This window comes from Maylandia zebra, linkage group LG5 (genome assembly GCF_041146795.1).
Source record: "Maylandia zebra isolate NMK-2024a linkage group LG5, Mzebra_GT3a, whole genome shotgun sequence".
NCBI lineage: Eukaryota > Metazoa > Chordata > Actinopteri > Cichliformes > Cichlidae > Maylandia > Maylandia zebra.
In genome coordinates this window covers 23762971-23782434 of record NC_135171.1, presented here as the reverse complement: position 1 = coordinate 23782434, position 19464 = coordinate 23762971, and the positions used below count along the sequence as shown (strand labels likewise).

The window sequence follows — 19464 nt, the reverse complement described above, 5'->3', positions numbered from 1 at the left end:
GAACCCCTCAAATTCATCCATATATGTCTGAGTCTGAAACTGCTACAGGATAAAATATCCAGAGCAACAAAGACTACAGCTAGGCCTCTCCGTACATACTATACTATACACGATGATTACTTTATTTGGTGATACAAGGCATAAAAAGATCCAATGAGTAGGTGTAGGGAAAGAGATAAACTGGTGATGCAAGTAGAAAACGTCTGCTCCACGAAATACTAAAGGTGATTTAAAATATAAATTGTTATTTTCCTGCGGCCATACTATAGGTTTATTTTATATACTGAAAGAAATAGATGATTATTGCACAAATCAAGCAGAGACTTTTCACATCTATAGAGCAAGAGGACTGCAGTTTGATCAGGTGTGTATGCTGTGTCTATGACAAATGCACTGCTGCTCCTCACTAAAGTGGAAAGAAGTCCCTGGAAACCACTGAGCTTCCTGTTTCACAGGAATTAGTTTTACATAGATTTCCTTCATAATTTAAAATCCTGGCAATGATTGGTTTGTTACAGGAAAAGTCCCAGTAGCTCATTGCCCAGACGTTTTATCATCACTTGCAGTATGAGGTCTTTAAAACTTACTCTAAAACTTACGAAAATCCCAAATTTACATTTTCTACCTAAATCCTCATTTTCCACTGGGCTGCATCGGAGTCTTTGGTGTGCCGAGTCTTATGTCTTATGTTTGATACCCCTGCTATGGATGACATGCATCATAAAGGGTAGACACATTACAGCACATAGACATACCTTTTGGAAGTGATCTGCCTGATTGGACATAACCAGGAACCCACCATCATCAATGAGATAGCAGCCGAGTTCCTGCAGAAGACAGTGTGGGTGCAGCAGAACACAGGAAGAAAGACAAAGTTTGATCTTACTAGAGCGAAAACAGACAGTTAAAAATCAATAAAAGATGTAATATGTGTTATTATATTCTGGACAATATTGAAATGTATTAAATAATATGGTAGAAGCATTTGTGATTGCAGTCATTTGCATTTTAAATCATGTGTGAAGGTCTCCTTAAGGCTTGGGGGCTGTGACAAGAACTGTCAAGCATTCAGCTGACAGCAGTTGAAGTTACAGGCTGATTCCCAACAGTTTATAGAGAAAAAAAGAGAAGAAGAAAAAATATTGTAGCTTTAAAAAAAAAAGGTTACATTTATGACAACAACTCATGAGTGAGCGCTTATGAGCTTTAATCACCCTCATAACCATTTACATGCAGCAGTGTGGATTATGTTAATCACGCTGGACACATTTATAAGAATTCCTTTTTTCTGTGAGTTGTCTGAAAGAGAAACAAGCAGCAACAACAGTTTTCTTCTGGGCTACAAACTGTGAATGACGTGAAATAAAAGGCCAGTCTATTAATCACAGTTTCATCAAGTTAATCACCACTGAGGGACCTTAGATTGGTCATTAAACTGATGGCACTGTCCTGCTGCGGCGCAGCGAGAGAGTGAAATAAAGAAAAGTGCTTACATTTGTGTCCATCTCGCAATCCATCTCGCAACTTCTCAGAGGTCCACACTGCTTAACAAAATGAGACCATGTGAGATTTTTGTTTAGGTGAATTTGCTTTTAACAGGTGATTTAGACTCAGAATCTGTACCTTGTGTGACCCCTGCCGGCCGTCTGACATGTTGCTGGCCAGGATTTTGAACTTATCCACCCAAGCTTCCAAGTCCAGCTTCCCACCAACCACTGCAGGACGACATCCACAGGATCAGAGTAAAAGGAGAACGGGACGAGAACAGGAATCACAACAAACCAAAAACCCCAATTTCATATGTATAACAGACCAGATAAAAATCTTACCTGCAGGTCTGAGCAGTTTTCCTGCTAAATTAACCTCCACAGCTGAACTAACCACAATTTCACTCGTCCCATTTTCTGCTGCAATGGGGTCATCCAAAGCTGGTGGAAATACACGGACATGAAAATAAGACAATTGGCTGAAATGAGCCAAGATCTTGGGATTAAGATGTTGCATAAACGTTCTATGAAACACGATCAAAGTATAGGTAAAGGAATCAAGTAATGACACCTGAGAGAGTTTCCATTTGAGTGATTTCCTTAAAAATGTTTTTTAAAACCTAATTCAGTGGCAGGCGGCTCGAAATAAACATCAAAGTTGAAGCAGAGAAGCAACTTATATTAGCTTTGCACAAAGTTAGGGAACTGCGGGAGCCTGTCTCTGCTCAAATGTAACAAAACGTGCTTACCAGCATGTGTAATGCTCACTATTTTAATTATTTAAAATAGTATGAAACATAACAAAATATAAGCTTGAAATATCAGCTGATGCCAAGCTCATGATTACCAGACAAACTATTGTTTTAGTAACGTTTACATCAGCGTCTCCTTTGAGTCAGTGAAGTCTGGCTGCTTAGTTACTCACAGGATCTGAGTGTAGATCTGAACATGTAGCCTTTGTTGTCGAGGCTCCGTCTGTAGAAATTTGAATTGAAGGGTTCAGGGTCCTCATCCCACAACTCGGCAGCTCTACAAAAACACGTGAACACAAGTCATCAAAAGTTTTCAAGTGGAAAGTTGTAGGAGCTTGAATAAGTAATTACTTTTATCACTCACATGTTGGGAAAAACTCGTGTTATTCCTCCGTCTGTGGATGCAAATACAGCTAGGAAGCCATACCTGTAACATTTGTTACTTCTTCAGCTCTAGTTTTGCACTATAGTAGTTTACACAAAAAACAACAACAACAATAGAACCAAACTTACGAATTGAGGTCCTTGTTCTTCCATACACGAGAAGCAAGCTGCCCGATGATCCTAGAATCAAAAATCAGGTTGTGGATCAGGCCATGGTCACCTGCAAAATATTTTAAAAAAATGTGGTGAATATCTTATCGGTGTGTCTACAGCAGTGAGATATTTTCATTCTGTTAACGCACTCACACTCATCAGATTCAGGGGAGAGGTCAAGCATGAGAGACAGAAAGTTCTGCAAGAACTGGGTGTTGTTGTCAGAAAGCTGCAGACGCTTGCAGTATTCCCTGCGGACACGGCAGCATAAATAAGCACCTTCCTTTTACTGAAGAATGAAATCATGACAGATGAAGATAGTCACCTTGGAGCTAGAAACACGTGCCCTGATGATTCAAAGGAGCTGGGCAGCAAAGACTGCATATCTGTAACACGAAAGAAGAGAGAGTGTGAAATGCTTCTGGTTTCCTTGGATGTAAACCTGAACACCCTGCCTCCATGTACTCACACTGGAGCTGCAGCATCACATCGCTCAGATCTGCCTTGATGTAGTACTCATTGTAGGATGGTAATACTAGACCGAGACTGCAGGTGGCAGCATCCCGACAGGATTCCAGTATGAATGGGGGATACAAAAAGATGGTGGGTCTTGGAGTGAATCAATCTGTGCCTGCAGGCCTCACTGGGCCACAGCTGGTTGGTTTTTATTCATGATTCATGACTCTCTATCCGCTCACCTGTAGTCTGTTCCATTGATAGGAGTCCAGGTGTAACCCCTGTAGACCTCATCGATGTAGCGCTGCAGAGGTAAAGAATTTCAATAAACATAAGAGGCAAAGCTAATAAAGTACAGTGATCAAAGTTTAAGCATTTTTAACTTTCAAAAACTGTGTTTGCTATTCGTCAGACTACTGCAGCCCTGCCTGGGTTGTACATTGTAAAATTAATGTTCACGTTTATGTTTCTACACACAGTCCAAGTCCACATAACAAGCTCCTTTAAGAATTTGATTAACTTAGATCACCAGACTGTCAGCAGTTTCTGCAGATAGAGTATGAAATTTGCTCAAATATACCTAATTTTTTATTAAATAAGATTTGGACCTTATATAACCTAAAACTATTTTATTATTTTAAAAACCTGTGAATTAAAGACAATGCAAGACTTCAGCCGCTTATTTCAGCATGCAGGAATGGTAATATGATGTGATTGTATAGGCTAAGCAGCTTATCTTTAACATACAGCGTTTACATAAAGAACAAAAAGGCAAAAAAAAGAGATAAAACATCCCCATGCCCCATACAACACAGAAATATACCCAACTGTCAGATAGAGCCCCCATAACTAATAAATAAATAAATCAAATGCACATACAGATAAACATAAAGGAAACAGCACTGAGACATCAGCAGGCATTTAAGAGAAGCAAGAGCCCAGGTTGGTACAAAAACCTCCTACTGGATAATCAGCCGTAAATAATCAACCTCATAATAGGAACTTATAGACCAAAAACAGTTTTGGTTGCTTGCAAGGATAAAAAAAGAGTCGGACACATTTAAGCTGGATTTTTGCTCTAAATAAAAACACTGTTGTTGGTTACAGTTCTAGGTCTATTTTTTCAAATAAAGTGATTAAAAAAAAAAAACTGTGTAAGCAGTTTGTTCATGGACCCACCACACAGCACTGTAAATTTATGAGTATGAGTCATCATGACATGTGTTAAACTCCTCATAACTGCTGCAGTCCAAACTAAAGAGGAAATGCGTGCAGACATTCAGAAAGAGAAGTGACTTGCCTCGTCAATCGACAGTACCAGAGTTTTGATCTGCATTTCACCTGGTCTTCCATCGATCATCTGTCGGCGGATCTACACGATGGAAACACAGAGCAAAGTTTTTTTTTAAATCGGCCACAGATATGTTCTCATCGACTTTCAATGACCTACACAGACAATTTATCCTGCTGGGCAGATTCTCCTGAGGAGGAAACATGTTGTTCACACAATTACTAAGTTTGAACAACAAAGAATTCAACAACAGAAACGCTACATCCAGATGAACAGGATTACTTTTGGGGATTTACTTACCTGGATGATTGAGCATGCATCAACAAAACAGCTCTACTTGTTCCTCACCTCTTCTTTATTGCTGTCCTCCAACTCTGCGTCCAGGAAGTCCAGCGTCACAGGTTCTGGCAGATTCACAAGCTGAGAGGAGTTGAGAGAGAACGCGATATTAACACATAGCCTTATATTATTAATTATTCATCATCATCATCACTGATGCTTAAAACCCAAACCTAAAACTGCCCCATCCTCCAACTTTCTTCTTCTTAAAGCAGCTCCCCACAGAATAAATAAAGCATTTTACCAAATGAAATAGATTTGAATCACCTTTGGCTGGAGATTAGGATGAAGGAGCAGGTATCCGTTTGGATCGATGGCAAATATGTATCCGTTGGCCCCGAGCTGTGACAACCACAGAAAAAGAAGGAATAGCAGTGAAGAGCTGGTCTTCTTCGTCCATCTCAGCTTATAAATAAGACAAATGTGACTTATGCACATACATTGTACCGCGGTGTGAGTCGCTTTATCTCATCAAGATGCACGTCGACTCCCATGACACCTAAAATCAGCTGATTCTTGTGAAAAAGACAAAACAGCAGCCGTACATTTAGTCATTTAAATAAATTGTTTATATATTGTTTCTATTCAAACTAGTTGTCACACTTTAAATGATGTGCTTATTTGCTTTTCCTGATGAAGCTGGAAGCAGCAGCCAATTAGAAAACTTTAGCAGCAGAAAGTCACCTCACCCATATGTAAACGTGTCCTTTCTATACAGACTGCTTCAATCACATGTAATATATTAGTAAGTATAGAAGCATCCTGATCACACTAATATTTGTTTTTGCCATACAAACATTAGTAATTGTAAATAATAAGTGATATTACACACTAGAGTTAAAGTCTGTATTTGTTCACTAAGACAAAAGGAAGAAAATAAGTAACTCGCAAAACCATCTCATCCACCTAAGCTCAAATATAATTATCCTGTTTTGTTACCTGTGAGTTTCCGTCCATGGTGAGATTAAAAACAGGCAAAGTCCCAGTTACTACCATGCCAAGACCCTGCAGAGTGCAAAGATAAAGTCCCAAAACATTTATTAGAAATTATATGAGCTTATTGTGTATTTAATGGATTAGGTATATTTGATGAGCTCATGCCGTCTCACCAGAGCATCCTGATACACATTGGTCCACTGAACCTGCTTGGCTTCGCTGCCTGCCAGAACCATGGGGCGTCCCAGCACGTCAAGGTACTCCTGACAAAACACAGAGATACGTGACAGGCCGCAGCTTGAAAACAACCGACAACATCAGGCTTCTGGGAGAAGGCTGAGCAAACAAATGAGCATAGATGTTTCTATAGGACGAGCGAGTGCCACAAAGAGAATGAGCAAACAGGCATCATCTGTATTAGAGGCACTAGACAAACCCACCTGGGTGTTAATCCTTATAGCGCAGATGGAACGGATCTCGAAATAGTAACCTGGCAAGCGGCGAAGAAAAAAAGACAACCAGCGAGAGAGAGAGAGCGAGAGAGAGAGAGAGCGAGAGAGAGAGAGAGCGAGATTGGAGATGTGTGAGCGGTTCTTTCAAAAAAAAAAAAAAATCAACAACACTGGAGTGGTGCTCATAAATATTCTAGATTTGACTGGATGATACTAGACCAGTGACTCAGCCTTTAAAATCCCACAGGTAGGAAGCTTAAAGAGCTTAAAGAAGAAAACTACTGAGCTTTAACACAGAGGTTTCTATATTCATGAAATTCAGTCAAGACCATTCAATCAGCTGGAAGTCTAAAATCTCCAATGACTGATCTCTTGATGGGATGAGGACTGAGACTGTTCAGTCCTCATCCTTAACATTCATTGTTTCAAATTATCCCACGTCCATATGCTTGTCTTTTTCATAATTCCAAACACATAAAAAAATGTATGGTGCATTTTTAAATATTCTGGTTGTCTTCCTGAAGACACAGCCTGACATATTTATTGTCTTTGCAAACTTTGCAAAGGGATTTCCTAGATTCTTAAAGAATTTGTAATGAAGGTTTGAAGGTCAAAGCAGTGAGACGCAGAGAGTTTAGCTCACAACGTTTAACGGCTAACAAAATATAACATGTGTTGCTCAACTGATCTATTTTATAAAACCATCAATTATTCAGTCAAAACTAGCAAACCAGGAGGACACTGACAAGGCTTTTTCTCTTGGGTCAAAATATCACTCGGCGGGCATGAATTTTTCAAGGCGTTGGCAAATGCACCACATTCCCCCACGTTCTCGCCAAAGAGGTTTTCAGTGTCAGTGAGTAACTGTTGGGCCTTAAAATATCTACACAAACAAAACTGTGGTAGCGACCTCTCTGTGAGTACCAGCACCTCCTTAAAGTCAAGTCCTCTAACAGGATCAGTGTGTTTTACATTATGCTCGGTTATTTATTGGTTCTATTCTTATTTATTCCCATTCTTACAGATATTGATGTTTAGGATTTCTTATTCAACTCATAACAATGAGTAAAAACTTCTTCATGCAGCTGTTCCCTTTAAGGATGACCACTGAGGATCATTTGCCTCCATCTCACCCTATCCCTAGCATTCTCTTCTGTCACACCAACCCTCTGCGTGTCCTTCATCACTTCATCCATGAACTGTCATCAGTCGTCCACTATTCCTCCTGCCTGGCAGATCCATATTTAACTTTGTCCAGCATAGCCACTATTCCTCCTCTGCACATGTCCAAACCATCTCTCTAACTTCATCTCCAAATTGTTCACCCCGAGTTGTCCCTCTGATGTCATCATTTCTAATTCTGTCCCACCCGGGCAATTACGATGACAATCTCAGCATCTTCAAGTCTGACACCTCTAGCTCGGCCTCCGTATTTGTGTTTGTGCCACAGCTAGCCTCACCACCATCTTATAAAGCTTTCCTTTCACTCTTGCTGTTGTCAGTCACAAATGACCCCTGATTTTCATCTCCACCCACTCTAACCTCCCTGCATGTCAGCTGCTTTGAATGCTTGACCCATGGTTGACCCAGAGTGTCATCAGAACCCTCTTTTGATGCCCTATTATATGCTTTTTGCTAGATCCTCAAAGACATAGTGCAAGTTCATCTAGCCAAACATTGCACACATTTCAGTGCTTTTTCTCGGCATGAAGCCACAAAAAACAAAAAAGTAGTAAAACTATAAATATTTTTATTTATCATTACCTTTTTTTATCAAGTGATCCACAGAATACATCCTCTCATCATCTTATCTTATCATCTCAAAACAGTTTTTAATACCATGGACTGAATCCTTTTGTAGTCTACAGTATATGAAGCTGAACTCACCTTTATTGGTGCACGCAATCCACTGTAAGGGTGTGACATCATAGTTATGCTGGCCCACAGAAAAGGTAAATACTCGAACCTGACATGGGTGAATAAAGAAAATGTCAAATTAACTGTCATAGGGTGATTAGACACTACAGAAACATCCTGCTCGAATGCAGGAGGTAATGGAGAGGTGTCTGATTAGCACGAGAAACTGACCGTTTTGTTGGGCCAGTTGTATTGCATGAAAACATCCTGAGCTCGGTCCTCTCCTCCGTCAGTAAACAGCATGATTATTTTATTGCAGTTAGCCCGGGGGACATTTGTTTTCTGAAAATTAGGAAAAAACAAAATGCACATGTCAGTCAATGCAGTAAAACTGCATGCAGAACCTTTATTTTATCACATAATGCCAAGTCAAACAAAATCAGTATAGATGACTTGCATTTAATAGCTGATTGAAGGCAAAGTGAAATCCAGACTTGTAGTCAGTGGTGCCTTTAGCCTGCATCTGCTGCACTGCATCCTTGAAAATCTTTTTGTTGCGCACATTAGCCTGGACTAGATGGCTAAAGCAAGGGACCACAGCCACAGCCTTCTCATTAAACTGAAACACAGGAGCAGACGCAGTTTGAAAACAACAGGGGAAATGATGGAAAAGCAGTGTTCAGATTCAGTAAGTGTAGCATATGCTAACCCTGGCCACATTGACATAGTCATCGTCGGATAAAGTGTCCAGCATTTCCATCACTGACGCTTTGATCAGTTTCAGGGTGAGTCCACTGACACTGCCACTCCTGAGGAAACATCAGAATAAACATGCTTAAATAAATACTTGTGTGGAGACAAACAAAAGGCAAGAAGATAATTTTGTATGAGGGAATGCAAAAATTACGCATTCATGTGTCAAGAGTATTAACTAATCCTAAAGGTTTTGGCTCAGATGTAGTTAAAACTCGCAAAATGATGCTAAAGACGATCTAATTTTATCCATTTTTATGCCAATCGACAGTTGTGGAGAGCATAGACTGACACAGGGGTGTCAAATTTCAGGCTCAGGGACCAAAATTGGGTCAGCCAACACTTTAATTTAGCCCATTGAATGACTTTGGAAAATGTGAAAGAGGGCATAGATTTTGGAATTTCAGGTGTATTTTCATATGTTTTACAACCAAAGCATTCATACTATACCAAAGTAATTACAGTAAGTGATAAATAAACAATTAAATGACTAAAAAAACCCTCAGTTTTTTCACTACCTACTATGAAAAAAATAATTTTACTTTAACAATGTTTATACCACAAGTCAACAAAGACTGAAAACCTGAGACTTACTGCTGAAATTGCACCTTTTTTTATACTGAGGTATCTCAGGGATTAAACTTCTTCACACTCACAGGAAGGGCACTTTACTGGTTCACTGCTGTGCCTGATACAAGTATGTCTGGCAATATTCAATTCAATTTTATTTATATAGCGTCAAATCAAAACAACAGTCGCCCCAAGGAGCTCGAAATAAAAACTCAACAGAAAAGTTCTGTACTGTAACTGTAAAAGTCTCCTTCAAAGTGAAGATTCTTTTTCTTGAAAACTTTCAAACTCTCTTCGTGAGCCAGGTTTAAAATAATTCAAGAGGCCAGTTTAAAAAGAACAGAATAATTCATAATGCCTCCACTAAAGTCTTCAGTAGTGCTGCAAAATCTCTCCTGCTGCAGCGATTGATCGGCACTGATAAATATATTCAGTGGTTATATAATGGTACTTTTCACTCCTTTACTTTCCACTTCTGTTTTAATTTTGTACAGTTTGCATTCAACAAAACACAAATTTCTGCAGTACTAGTGGAAATGTGATCTCAAAAACTACAGTAAAAATGTGGCTAAAAAATAAAGCTCATGAATACTGCATGGAAGAATAGATCTGAAAATTTGTTTTTGCATTTTTTGCTATCCTAATGTACACGTGATGAGCAACCAGGTTTCAAACTTATGAAAGGTCTGCTGATTTCCCACATTGAGCTTAATAATGGGATTAACCTTGCAGCAAGTACCAATGAAGTATGTCCTTTTACCACAATAGCAACCATGGGAACAGCACAGCAACAAAAGACTGCTGTTCTCGAGCGTGAGTTTGAATTCACTCAGCAAAAAAAAGCAAAACATTAGTGTCTGCTCTGCCATACAAATACAAATGTTTCTGATTAAAGCAATACTTGAAAAACATTTATGAAATATACAAATTTGCAGATGACAAAATGATGCTACAGCCAACAGCTTGTTGTTAAACAAAATACCAAAAACAGAGAGCAAAATACCTCATCGAGTTTGGCCCTAAGGCAGAAGGATTTTACTATTAAAGCAGTATTTCACACTTTATCCAACATAGTGCAAATCATGCTGATGAAAATGTTCCAACAGAAAGGCTCACACAGTGAAAACAACCAGGCTGGACGTGCAGGAAGTTAAAACAGGCACTTTAAATTGCCAGGGGTGAGGGGAAAAAATCTATATAGCCTAATGTCAGAATATTTTGCGTATTTTACGATACATTATATCCATACAGGGACACCAAATATTGATATTTTGTTGCATAAATTAAAATACTCTGGGTCTACGAACTAGAGGACTCATCACGCCTGTAGGAGGTGATCTTTCTGGAAACAGTTGCAGTCTGACTTGGACTGACCGCCATCCCTTTTTCAAAGGTTTGCAAATAACTGCTGTTTACTCAGAGTGCCAACATGTTGCCATCAGTATGAATGAGACTTTATCAATAAGCATAACTCAAGGGGACTCAACTCAGCTAGCTGCTGGCTGGTTGTATTCTAGTAACATTCCTATAAAACAAGAAGATTGTTGAGTGCAAATCTAATCATTTTCAGTCTCTGTAGACTTTAAGAGATATCTGATGTTCTATGATCTATCACAGTTGCTGTATTATCAGAAACAGATTGCAAGTATTTGCCAACTTGACCACATTCAATCACGACTGATATCAGACTGACTGTCAACATTTAGCAGGTTTTAGTGACAGCTTGAACGTCTCATTTTGCAGCAAAAAAATAAATAAAAATTGGATTGAACAGATAATGACAAAGTTTAACTTTGAGGACATAACGTGTTTGAAACAGGTGATAAATCATATCAATATCACAAAATGTTAAAAATTGCAATAATATTGCATCATCAGAAAGTGGTTAATAAAACAACAACTAAAGGGGATCATAAAGCTCTAACCTTCAAAATTAAACAGGGAGCAAAATGAAAGAAGGGCAGAGGTGAAATTTGCATGTTTAACAGTGAGAGGCACACAGAGAAAAACTCAGGAGGGGCATAAGAAAAGTAATGAAATTCAGTAAAATGACTGGATGTTACAAGAAAAATCCGAGAATCAGAATAAAAAAAACCCACATGGGCAGAAAAAAGCGATTTCCTGGACTCTCTGTACATTGCCAGCCAGTCTAGCCTTTGCTTGTGTCCAGCTGTGATACTAAACTAAGATAACCATAAGAAAAGTGAATGTTCATTCTCTGAATGGGTCAAAAGGAGTTTAGCAGAATTACTCACACGTCAACAAGGATGACCATGTCTTTGGGGGATGAGGCACCCTGGATGTACCTGTGGGGAACAAAGAAGAGGACACAAAACTTCATCTGCTTCAATCCAATGCATGCAGCCCACATGTAAACATGTTTAAAGCTGGAGCGCATACCAGGGCCTCCTCCTGACATCATACAGGTCAATTTTATCAGGAGCTTTCCAGGGTGTTGCTGCAAAAAAAAAACAAAAAAAAACAGAAGAAAATATTCACGTCATAGTATTTACTTTGACTTTGGCTTATTCACCTCCTACCTGACAGCTGGAACCTAAAAACTAAAACCTACCTGGATAATAGCGAGTGACTCCTGTCGCGCTCCCAAATGCTTGCCACAGCAGTGACGGATCCTCTCGACTATTCTCCATGAAGACTTTCTCCAACGCCTGCGTCCAGTTCAGTTCGTTTAGAATGACGGGAGCTAATCAACAAACAGTGAAATATTTTAAATACACACCTTAACCTTAAGCTAATTGCAAACATGTCTTTACAGACTGGGGACTCTACTTACCTCCTTTATAAATATCCGTGGGAATCTGAACAGCTGTGTAGGAATAGTTGACATTATTCTTGAAGTTTGGGTCATACACAAACTCCAGCTTGATGTGAGAGGGATTTTCCACCTCTCCTTCTCCATCCATGGAATACTACATGAACAGGAGGACAAGCACATGAAGCACAAACACATTTCTCTCCCTAATATTAATACTGTAGTTGAGTCAATTCAGGCTAGGTCAAGTAAGTGTAAGCCAAATACAGTGGAACCTCGGATTGCGAGTAACTTGACCTACGAGTAATGAGCAAAAAACTCATAGTCAGTGACTTATATAGAAAATACCTTTAAAAATGATTTTTATGTGAATATTTTGGGAGCTCGGAGCGGTCCATCAATCATTTCTCATGGGGAAAATTCTCTTTGACATACGAGGGTTTTGGTTTGCGAGCAACAGCGAATCATACTCATAAACCAAGGTACTACTGTACTTAGTTTTTTTTTAATAAAAGTTCAGTTTATTTGTCCCTTACTCACATAATCCAGCTCTGCCTTGGAATCATAATAAGCCATGTCCAGCTCCTAGTAGAGAACAGATGGAGATATGAAGAGGCTGCAACTGTGAAACTGTTTGAGGACAAGTAATCATATGCATGCATGTGTCAAGTCTGTCTCTGCACAGTTCTTCATAAGCATAGCCACTACTTAGAATGTATGTTCATTTAAAATGATGCCCATCGAAAGTCCAAAACTGCATTTTTTAAATACTACAACCTTGTTTACAAACAAACAAACAAAAAAACAAATTAATGTCTTTTTAATAATTTAAGTAATATTTTTTAAAATTATATACAGAATTAAATGTGGTCCGATGCTGCTGAAATAAACAAGGCCACTCACTGATGAGTACACTTGTGAACATTCACTCTGAGATGAGTTTCTTTCAGCTATCTGTAAGAGTGACCTTCTCTGTTCTTTATATTTTATAAAAAGTGGACAAGCTACCTATACATGTTCATGATTTAGAGTTGTGCATACTCCTACTAAATCTGTATTTATCGTTCACATTCTCAGACATGCAAGTCACTCATACCTGCATACAACCCCCGTACGAGCATGGATGCCGTACGTGTGCTGATAACTAGCTGGATGGTCAGAAATGTTTTCTATATTGTCTGAAGTTTCAGGAACTTGCTGAAATGCTTTTTTTTATTCATGGTAGGATTTCAGCATGCTTTTGTGGATAAATCATCAAAAAGTTCCAAGGCAGTCTCATTTCAAATACTGTAAAATGCCTTTATTCTTATAGGACGGTCAGGTTTACCTCAAAAAAAACCCCCCAAAAAACCCCCCAATGCATTTCAGCAGGCAAGCCTTGTTATAGTTGTTGCTCTTAGTTAAATGTAGATGCAGAGACAATGTTAGCAGACATGTTGAATCACTGAATCCCATGACTATAGACCATGTAATATCACCTAATGATTTTCTATTGTCGTTGACTGAATGGACGTTAACTAACAACATTAAACAGTATTTAAACAGACCAAAGGATGTGCTATGGAGGCTTTTTCAGTCCCCCTTAAGCAGGTGTATAACTGGGTCAAAGGGAAGAAAACTGTTAAATTATAAAAGAAATATTTGTTTTTTTCAAACACATTATTCAGAAAAAGATTGTTTGTCTTAATCTGGATCATGTTTTTTAAAATAAAATCAATCCCAATTTTAAATTATTTTAGTGTACAGCAGGGAGAAAATAAAATTCTTATATCTTATAACCTTTAAAGAGAATAAAGGGACTTTGCATACATCTGTATTTAGAAAATTAACAGATAGAAACATTATGGTACACGCCAGCAGCTTTCACCCAAAGTGGCTTAAAGAAAATGTCCCTTTTGCTCAAATCTAATGAGTGAGGACAGTCTGCACCCAGGAAAAGGACTGTGAGGCTAAATCTAAGGAAATAGCGTTTTCAGGAACATAGATATAGAAACACTATCCAACACCTGGACACACAAACCTTATTAGTTCCAAAACTAATAAAACATGAATTAGTCTTGGGGGAAAACATGCAGTACAGAGGGAGAGACAAATAAACATATAATGACAGGAATTGGGGTATTATTGGGAGTGATGATGTAATGACCCAGATCTCCTCTGAACCACCATTGATCAGTTTTAGGAAGACTCTCATCCTACACAACAAACTGGTACACACCAATCAACAACCAGACTCCCAGGAACATGGCTGTGCCCAAAACCTAGAGAATCCTGTTTGATAAATCATGACGTTCTTTCGTGACTTAGCTCATGTGTATCTTTTCCAATGAGCACCTCAAATAGAAGCAGTTTGAATCCAGGGATTTGAGACTGTGTTGTTTTCTGTCTCTCTCGGTCAGGCCCCTCTCCAGGGTGTACCCCACCTCTTGCCCAGTCACAGCTGGGGGGGGACAGGCACCAGCTGTTCCGAGACCCCAAGCTGGATGCACGGATCCAAAACATTTTTTCCCAGAGAGGAGTAACAGCCCAAAAAATGATTCCTCCATCCATAAAATGTTAACAAAAAGCACAAGAGCTTTCCAAAGTAACACTTTCATCTAAACAGCAGCCAAAAAAAGTACAGAAGTCTTTAGTTTAAAACTACATTTAAAAAAAAAGGAAAAGCTGCATTTGTGATGCTGTAACCACCAAATGTTTCCTATTGTTCGGTACTGTTTTCTGTTCAGCACTCTCACATTACAAATCAGTAGACAGGCTGTTAGGCTTGTGTGGAGCATCGCCATCTGTTACTGTCTTTACTTCAGAGTACGCGTGACATCTACACTGAGGTGGATGTGTTCCTATTTTTGGCCTGTTCTGATTACCAGATTTGATCTCCAAAGAGCGCCTTAGCCTAAATCGAGCTTAACATGACAACTCCATCAGTCTGCCGTTAGTCATCCTGTTGTTAGTAATATAAAGTTTTAGCACCTCTGAAAACACCGAGCTATCAGTCAGTGTTCTTTTTCAGTCAGTCCAAAGAAATGATGCTGCTCATCCAGCATGTTAACTTCTCCTATGAGCTCTGCTTCTTCTAACATTAATCTGTCAGCAGCGATAAAGGATAGTTTCATTCATATATGATAAAAAAGGAGACGTTTAGGATTTACTCAGATCGTCTCTTCAGTCTGTCTCTTTCTCATCATGCCACCTTTATGTATAACAATATGCTTGTTCCTATCTTTGCTAAGAGACAGATGAGAAGATGGGTATCACTCTTATATCCCTCTGCTAAATATAGAGCTCCACACTAAGCAGGCTGGGTTGCTCAGCTTAGCATACATACTGGTTACAAGTGGAAACAACACCATCTCTATACAAATATTTATTTTTAAAAAACCCAAAGAGTAAAATTGCTAATCTTTGCTGATAAGGCCTTTTTACTTTCAGACTTTATATAGCACCAAATCACAAAAACAGTCCCATCAAGGTGCTTTTTACACTAAGGTAAAGCTCCCACAATTATGGAGATAAAACCCAATGATCAAACGACTCCCTTTAAGCAAGCACTTGGCAACAGTGAGAAGGAAAAACTCCCTTTTAACAAGAACAAATCTCTGACATAACTATGCTCATTTAGTAGCAGCCATCTGCCACAACCGGACTCAGCTTACAGAGATGGAAAGAGCATCTTTGAATGCACAGCATATCCAGGCTAATGGTGATGGTGTAATGGTGTGGGGGCTATTTACTTGGCACACTTTCGGCCTCGTAGTATTGATCATCATTTAAAAACTCCAGCCTACGTGGCCATGTCCTTCCCTTTATGTTAACAGTGTACCATCTTCTGATGATCAAATCACTTTGCCTACATTCAAAAACAGAGAAGAAACGAAAACAACGGCCAGTTAAGACGTGGAAATCTAACTGGGAGCCTAAGGCAACAGTGTCTACTCAGATTGTAGCGGATGAGCAAAAACATGTAGTCCTTTGAAATCACAGGGGAATTCAGTGCCTCTGAGAAGGACGTGAGAACCCATGTGAGAGGATGAGGTTAATCCCGTCTCATTTTGTCGGGGAAATGAAGCAGACCGAGTGGAAAAGTGGAATGCCAATGTGTGTAGGACTCAAAAGAACCACACGGCTGAGTGCACTCAGTCATCTGTTTCAGCCAGACGAGCGCAGCGCAGAGGGATCCACTCAGCTGCCTGGTGTAAATGTTTCTTTCTCAGGTCATCCCGTTTAGAGACACAGGGCTGAGAACATACCCCTGAATTATTTTATTCAGTGAATTCAAGATAAAATTGTACCGTTTCTAATATGTGAGGAAATGTGTGATGACAAGTATAATGACATGTGCTTTTTTTAGGGAAACAATACAGTGATTACAATAATATATATTATTGTAATACACTGTATTGTTTCCCTAATTTTTTAATTGACACATTTTCAAGTATTTCAAACATATAATTTTTTTGAAAAAATAATTTCCCCTTGAAATTACTATAGATTGACTCAAATCCACTACAGACACAAAAAACCTTATGAAGAAAAGTAAAGACGAATACGTTGAAAACAAAAACTCACCAAGGCCTTACAAGTAATTAAAAAAACACATTTGGACATGGAAAGTAAAAGAAATGGAGCTGAATTGGCTACATGCACAACTATCAAAGCTATAAACTGAGTAACATTATATTTCTAATTTAAACTGAGAATATAATGTTATTGAGACTTACCTTGATTTCATCCTGCCACAGATGCTCCCGCTGGAGCCGCTCTGCTTCACTGGCTAACCTCTACAGAGACACAGCCACATTAGACAAGCAATGTTCAATTTCTCTAATCAGATGATTTTGGGGGAAGGTCACAATTAGACAGACTTAATCAGACTTGTGTTAACTGGTGTTTGTAAATGATACTGTGGTCCTGCATTTTGCAGGACATGAAATGGGTTCTCAATCTAACTTTTCTGTCTTTGCTTGCATGTGCGCTATAAGCAAGTAACATTTGTATCTGTAGGTCATATCTTTACAAAACTTTTTTTTAGGTTTTGCACAAACAGCATTGTACAAAAGGACAGAGAAATGGATTGCATGTAGCCATGTGAAAATAAACTTCACCCTCTATCATTTCTAAGGTTTTAGGTATAAAGAGTTTAATTTATAAATTTAATTAAAATTTGATTAAAAAATCATCTGTTCTTTAAAAGGTTATAAAATTAAGTAACTATAATCTGCTGATATTCTGTATTTTGTTTTTGCTAAGCATGGTGCTCTAACTTATGTGCAAAAATCTCCACTTTATTCTGGTTTATACAAATGATGTTGCAAAGACCTTATGGTTTGTTTAGATGCAGCTGTCCAACCCTAAGCCATGCTGTTCATTTTAGAGAGAGGAGGCTTTGTCCTGGCAGCCCCTCCAAACAAAATGTACTTTTCTCAAATGTACTAATGCTAACTGTCGCAGTTTCTCTAAGCTTTGCTCAGGCAAATGGACTGATTCTTATATGGCGCTTTTCTAGTCTCCCGGAGTACTCAAAGCGCTCTATACAACATGCCACATTCACCCAATCACACCCATTCTCACAAGCACTTAGTGCTTTCTAAGTACATTCACACACATTCATTCATAGGCAAGGCAAGTTTATTTATATAGCACAATTCAACAACAAGGTGATTCAAAGTGCTTTACAGAGACATTAAAAAACAAAAACAAATAAAAAGCATGATTTAAAATTGATTAAAAAAACAGTAGATAAAATCAGTAGTTAAAATGTAAGTTTTGAAATTTAAGCTTAAAAGTGTGGATTTGGTGTTTTATTCAAATGCAGCTGAGAACAGGTGAGTCTTCAACCTGGATTTAAATAATGTGTTTCAGCTGATCTGAGGCTTTCTGGGAGTTTGTTCCAGATATATGGAGCATAAAAGCTGAATGCAGCTTCTCCGTGTCTGGTTCTGACTCTGGGAACTGATAAAAGACCGGATCCAGATGACCTGAGGGCTCTGGAAGGTTCATACTGGGTCAGGAGGTCACTGATGTATTTTGGTCCTAAACCATTGAGAGCTTTATAGACCAGTATCAGAACTTTAGTATCAGAACTTTAAAGTCTATCCTCTGACGGACAGGCAGCCAGTGTTAAGACCTCAGAGCTCCGATGGATGCATTGGAGAGCAACTCGGGGCTAGTATCTTGCCCAAGGATACTTGGCATGCAGATTGGAGGAGCCAAGGATCGAACCACCTTCCGATCAGTAGATGACCTGCTCTACCTCCTGAGCTACAGCCACCCCAGCAAATTCACCACTCCAGCAAAGATTGGCAGCTGTTTTGAGGCTTTTACCTTTGTGAATAACATTTCTCGCTATATTGGAAATGGTTTTATAATCCTTCCCAGATTGACAGCAGCAGCAATAATTGTTTCTCTGAGATCATTGCTGAAATCTTTTCCTCCTTGGCACTGTGCTAACACACAACTGAATGCTCCAGACCAGCAAACTGATAGATCTTTTTCTTTCAGAGAGGTGCACATACTTGATGATGTTAACTGGGTATATTTGATTATCAACACCTCTTAACTCCCTTAGATTTAGTAAATGTCTTGTTAGACTTTCACACACTAATTCTGCAGTTTGATTTTTGGTAATTAAATAAGGACACGGCATAATATGTCACGAGTTGCTGTGCATCTGAGATTGTATTTATCTAATATTAGAAAAATGAGAAGGACCAGATTATTTTATGTTGTGATAAGTAAGGCGTTTCTTTTACACGTTTTTTAAAGCAACATCGTATGATTATGGCATTAAGAAATTAATATTTAAAAATCACAAGACAAAAATATAAAACTTGAGGAAACATACTTACATCAAGTGCTTTGCGCTTTTTAGCCAGAAGTTTCTCAATATCCGAGGCCACTTTTTCAACAATCTTGCGAGGCTGATTCTTCACCAGACTAAACCGACGCCTTTCTTCATTGTATATCTGTAAAATTTGAATGGACAGCTGTTAAAAACGTGCAACATGTGCATCGAGTGCAAACCTCACTCCTGCTGACTTTTCCAGAGATACGTTATCTATGAATAAATCGTTTTTTTCATGAACCTGCAGAATAAAAAAGGACACTGACAGAGTGTCTGAGACAGAGCTGTAAGATTCAAAGCTCGACAATATGCGAAAGCTCATCTGTTCATTGAAGGCGCACTTGCTGTGTCTGCATGTACAGTCCAATTCTAAGATGTCTCCATTCATGCATAAGTATTTATGAACACTGTGTTAACACA

General features: G+C 38.8%; 1 protein-coding gene across 2 annotated transcripts in view; it reads right to left on the bottom strand.

The window, feature by feature from the left end:
* cacna2d2b (calcium channel, voltage-dependent, alpha 2/delta subunit 2b) overlaps positions 1-19464 on the bottom strand; it is a 42903-nt gene that overhangs the window by 6548 nt on the left and 16891 nt on the right. Inside the window, exons 3-31 of one of the 2 annotated variants that reach the window (XM_004548515.5) lie at positions 19049-19165; positions 16922-16981; positions 12744-12788; positions 12225-12360; positions 12003-12134; positions 11831-11888; positions 11686-11736; positions 8817-8916; positions 8565-8726; positions 8339-8449; positions 8138-8216; positions 6239-6288; positions 5972-6061; positions 5802-5867; positions 5303-5377; positions 5130-5204; positions 4872-4943; positions 4533-4604; positions 3475-3536; positions 3246-3322; positions 3102-3162; positions 2930-3027; positions 2753-2843; positions 2604-2666; positions 2413-2516; positions 1830-1928; positions 1624-1715; positions 1494-1541; positions 756-827 (exon numbers count right to left, since the gene is read on the bottom strand). In XM_004548515.5, coding sequence (XP_004548572.1) covers positions 756-827; positions 1494-1541; positions 1624-1715; positions 1830-1928; positions 2413-2516; positions 2604-2666; positions 2753-2843; positions 2930-3027; positions 3102-3162; positions 3246-3322; positions 3475-3536; positions 4533-4604; positions 4872-4943; positions 5130-5204; positions 5303-5377; positions 5802-5867; positions 5972-6061; positions 6239-6288; positions 8138-8216; positions 8339-8449; positions 8565-8726; positions 8817-8916; positions 11686-11736; positions 11831-11888; positions 12003-12134; positions 12225-12360; positions 12744-12788; positions 16922-16981; positions 19049-19165 — 2418 coding nt within the window. The remainder of the gene's footprint in view (positions 1-755; positions 828-1493; positions 1542-1623; positions 1716-1829; positions 1929-2412; positions 2517-2603; positions 2667-2752; positions 2844-2929; positions 3028-3101; positions 3163-3245; positions 3323-3474; positions 3537-4532; positions 4605-4871; positions 4944-5129; positions 5205-5302; positions 5378-5801; positions 5868-5971; positions 6062-6238; positions 6289-8137; positions 8217-8338; positions 8450-8564; positions 8727-8816; positions 8917-11685; positions 11737-11830; positions 11889-12002; positions 12135-12224; positions 12361-12743; positions 12789-16921; positions 16982-19048; positions 19166-19464) is intronic. The other variant, XM_076884066.1, reaches the window with a different exon arrangement.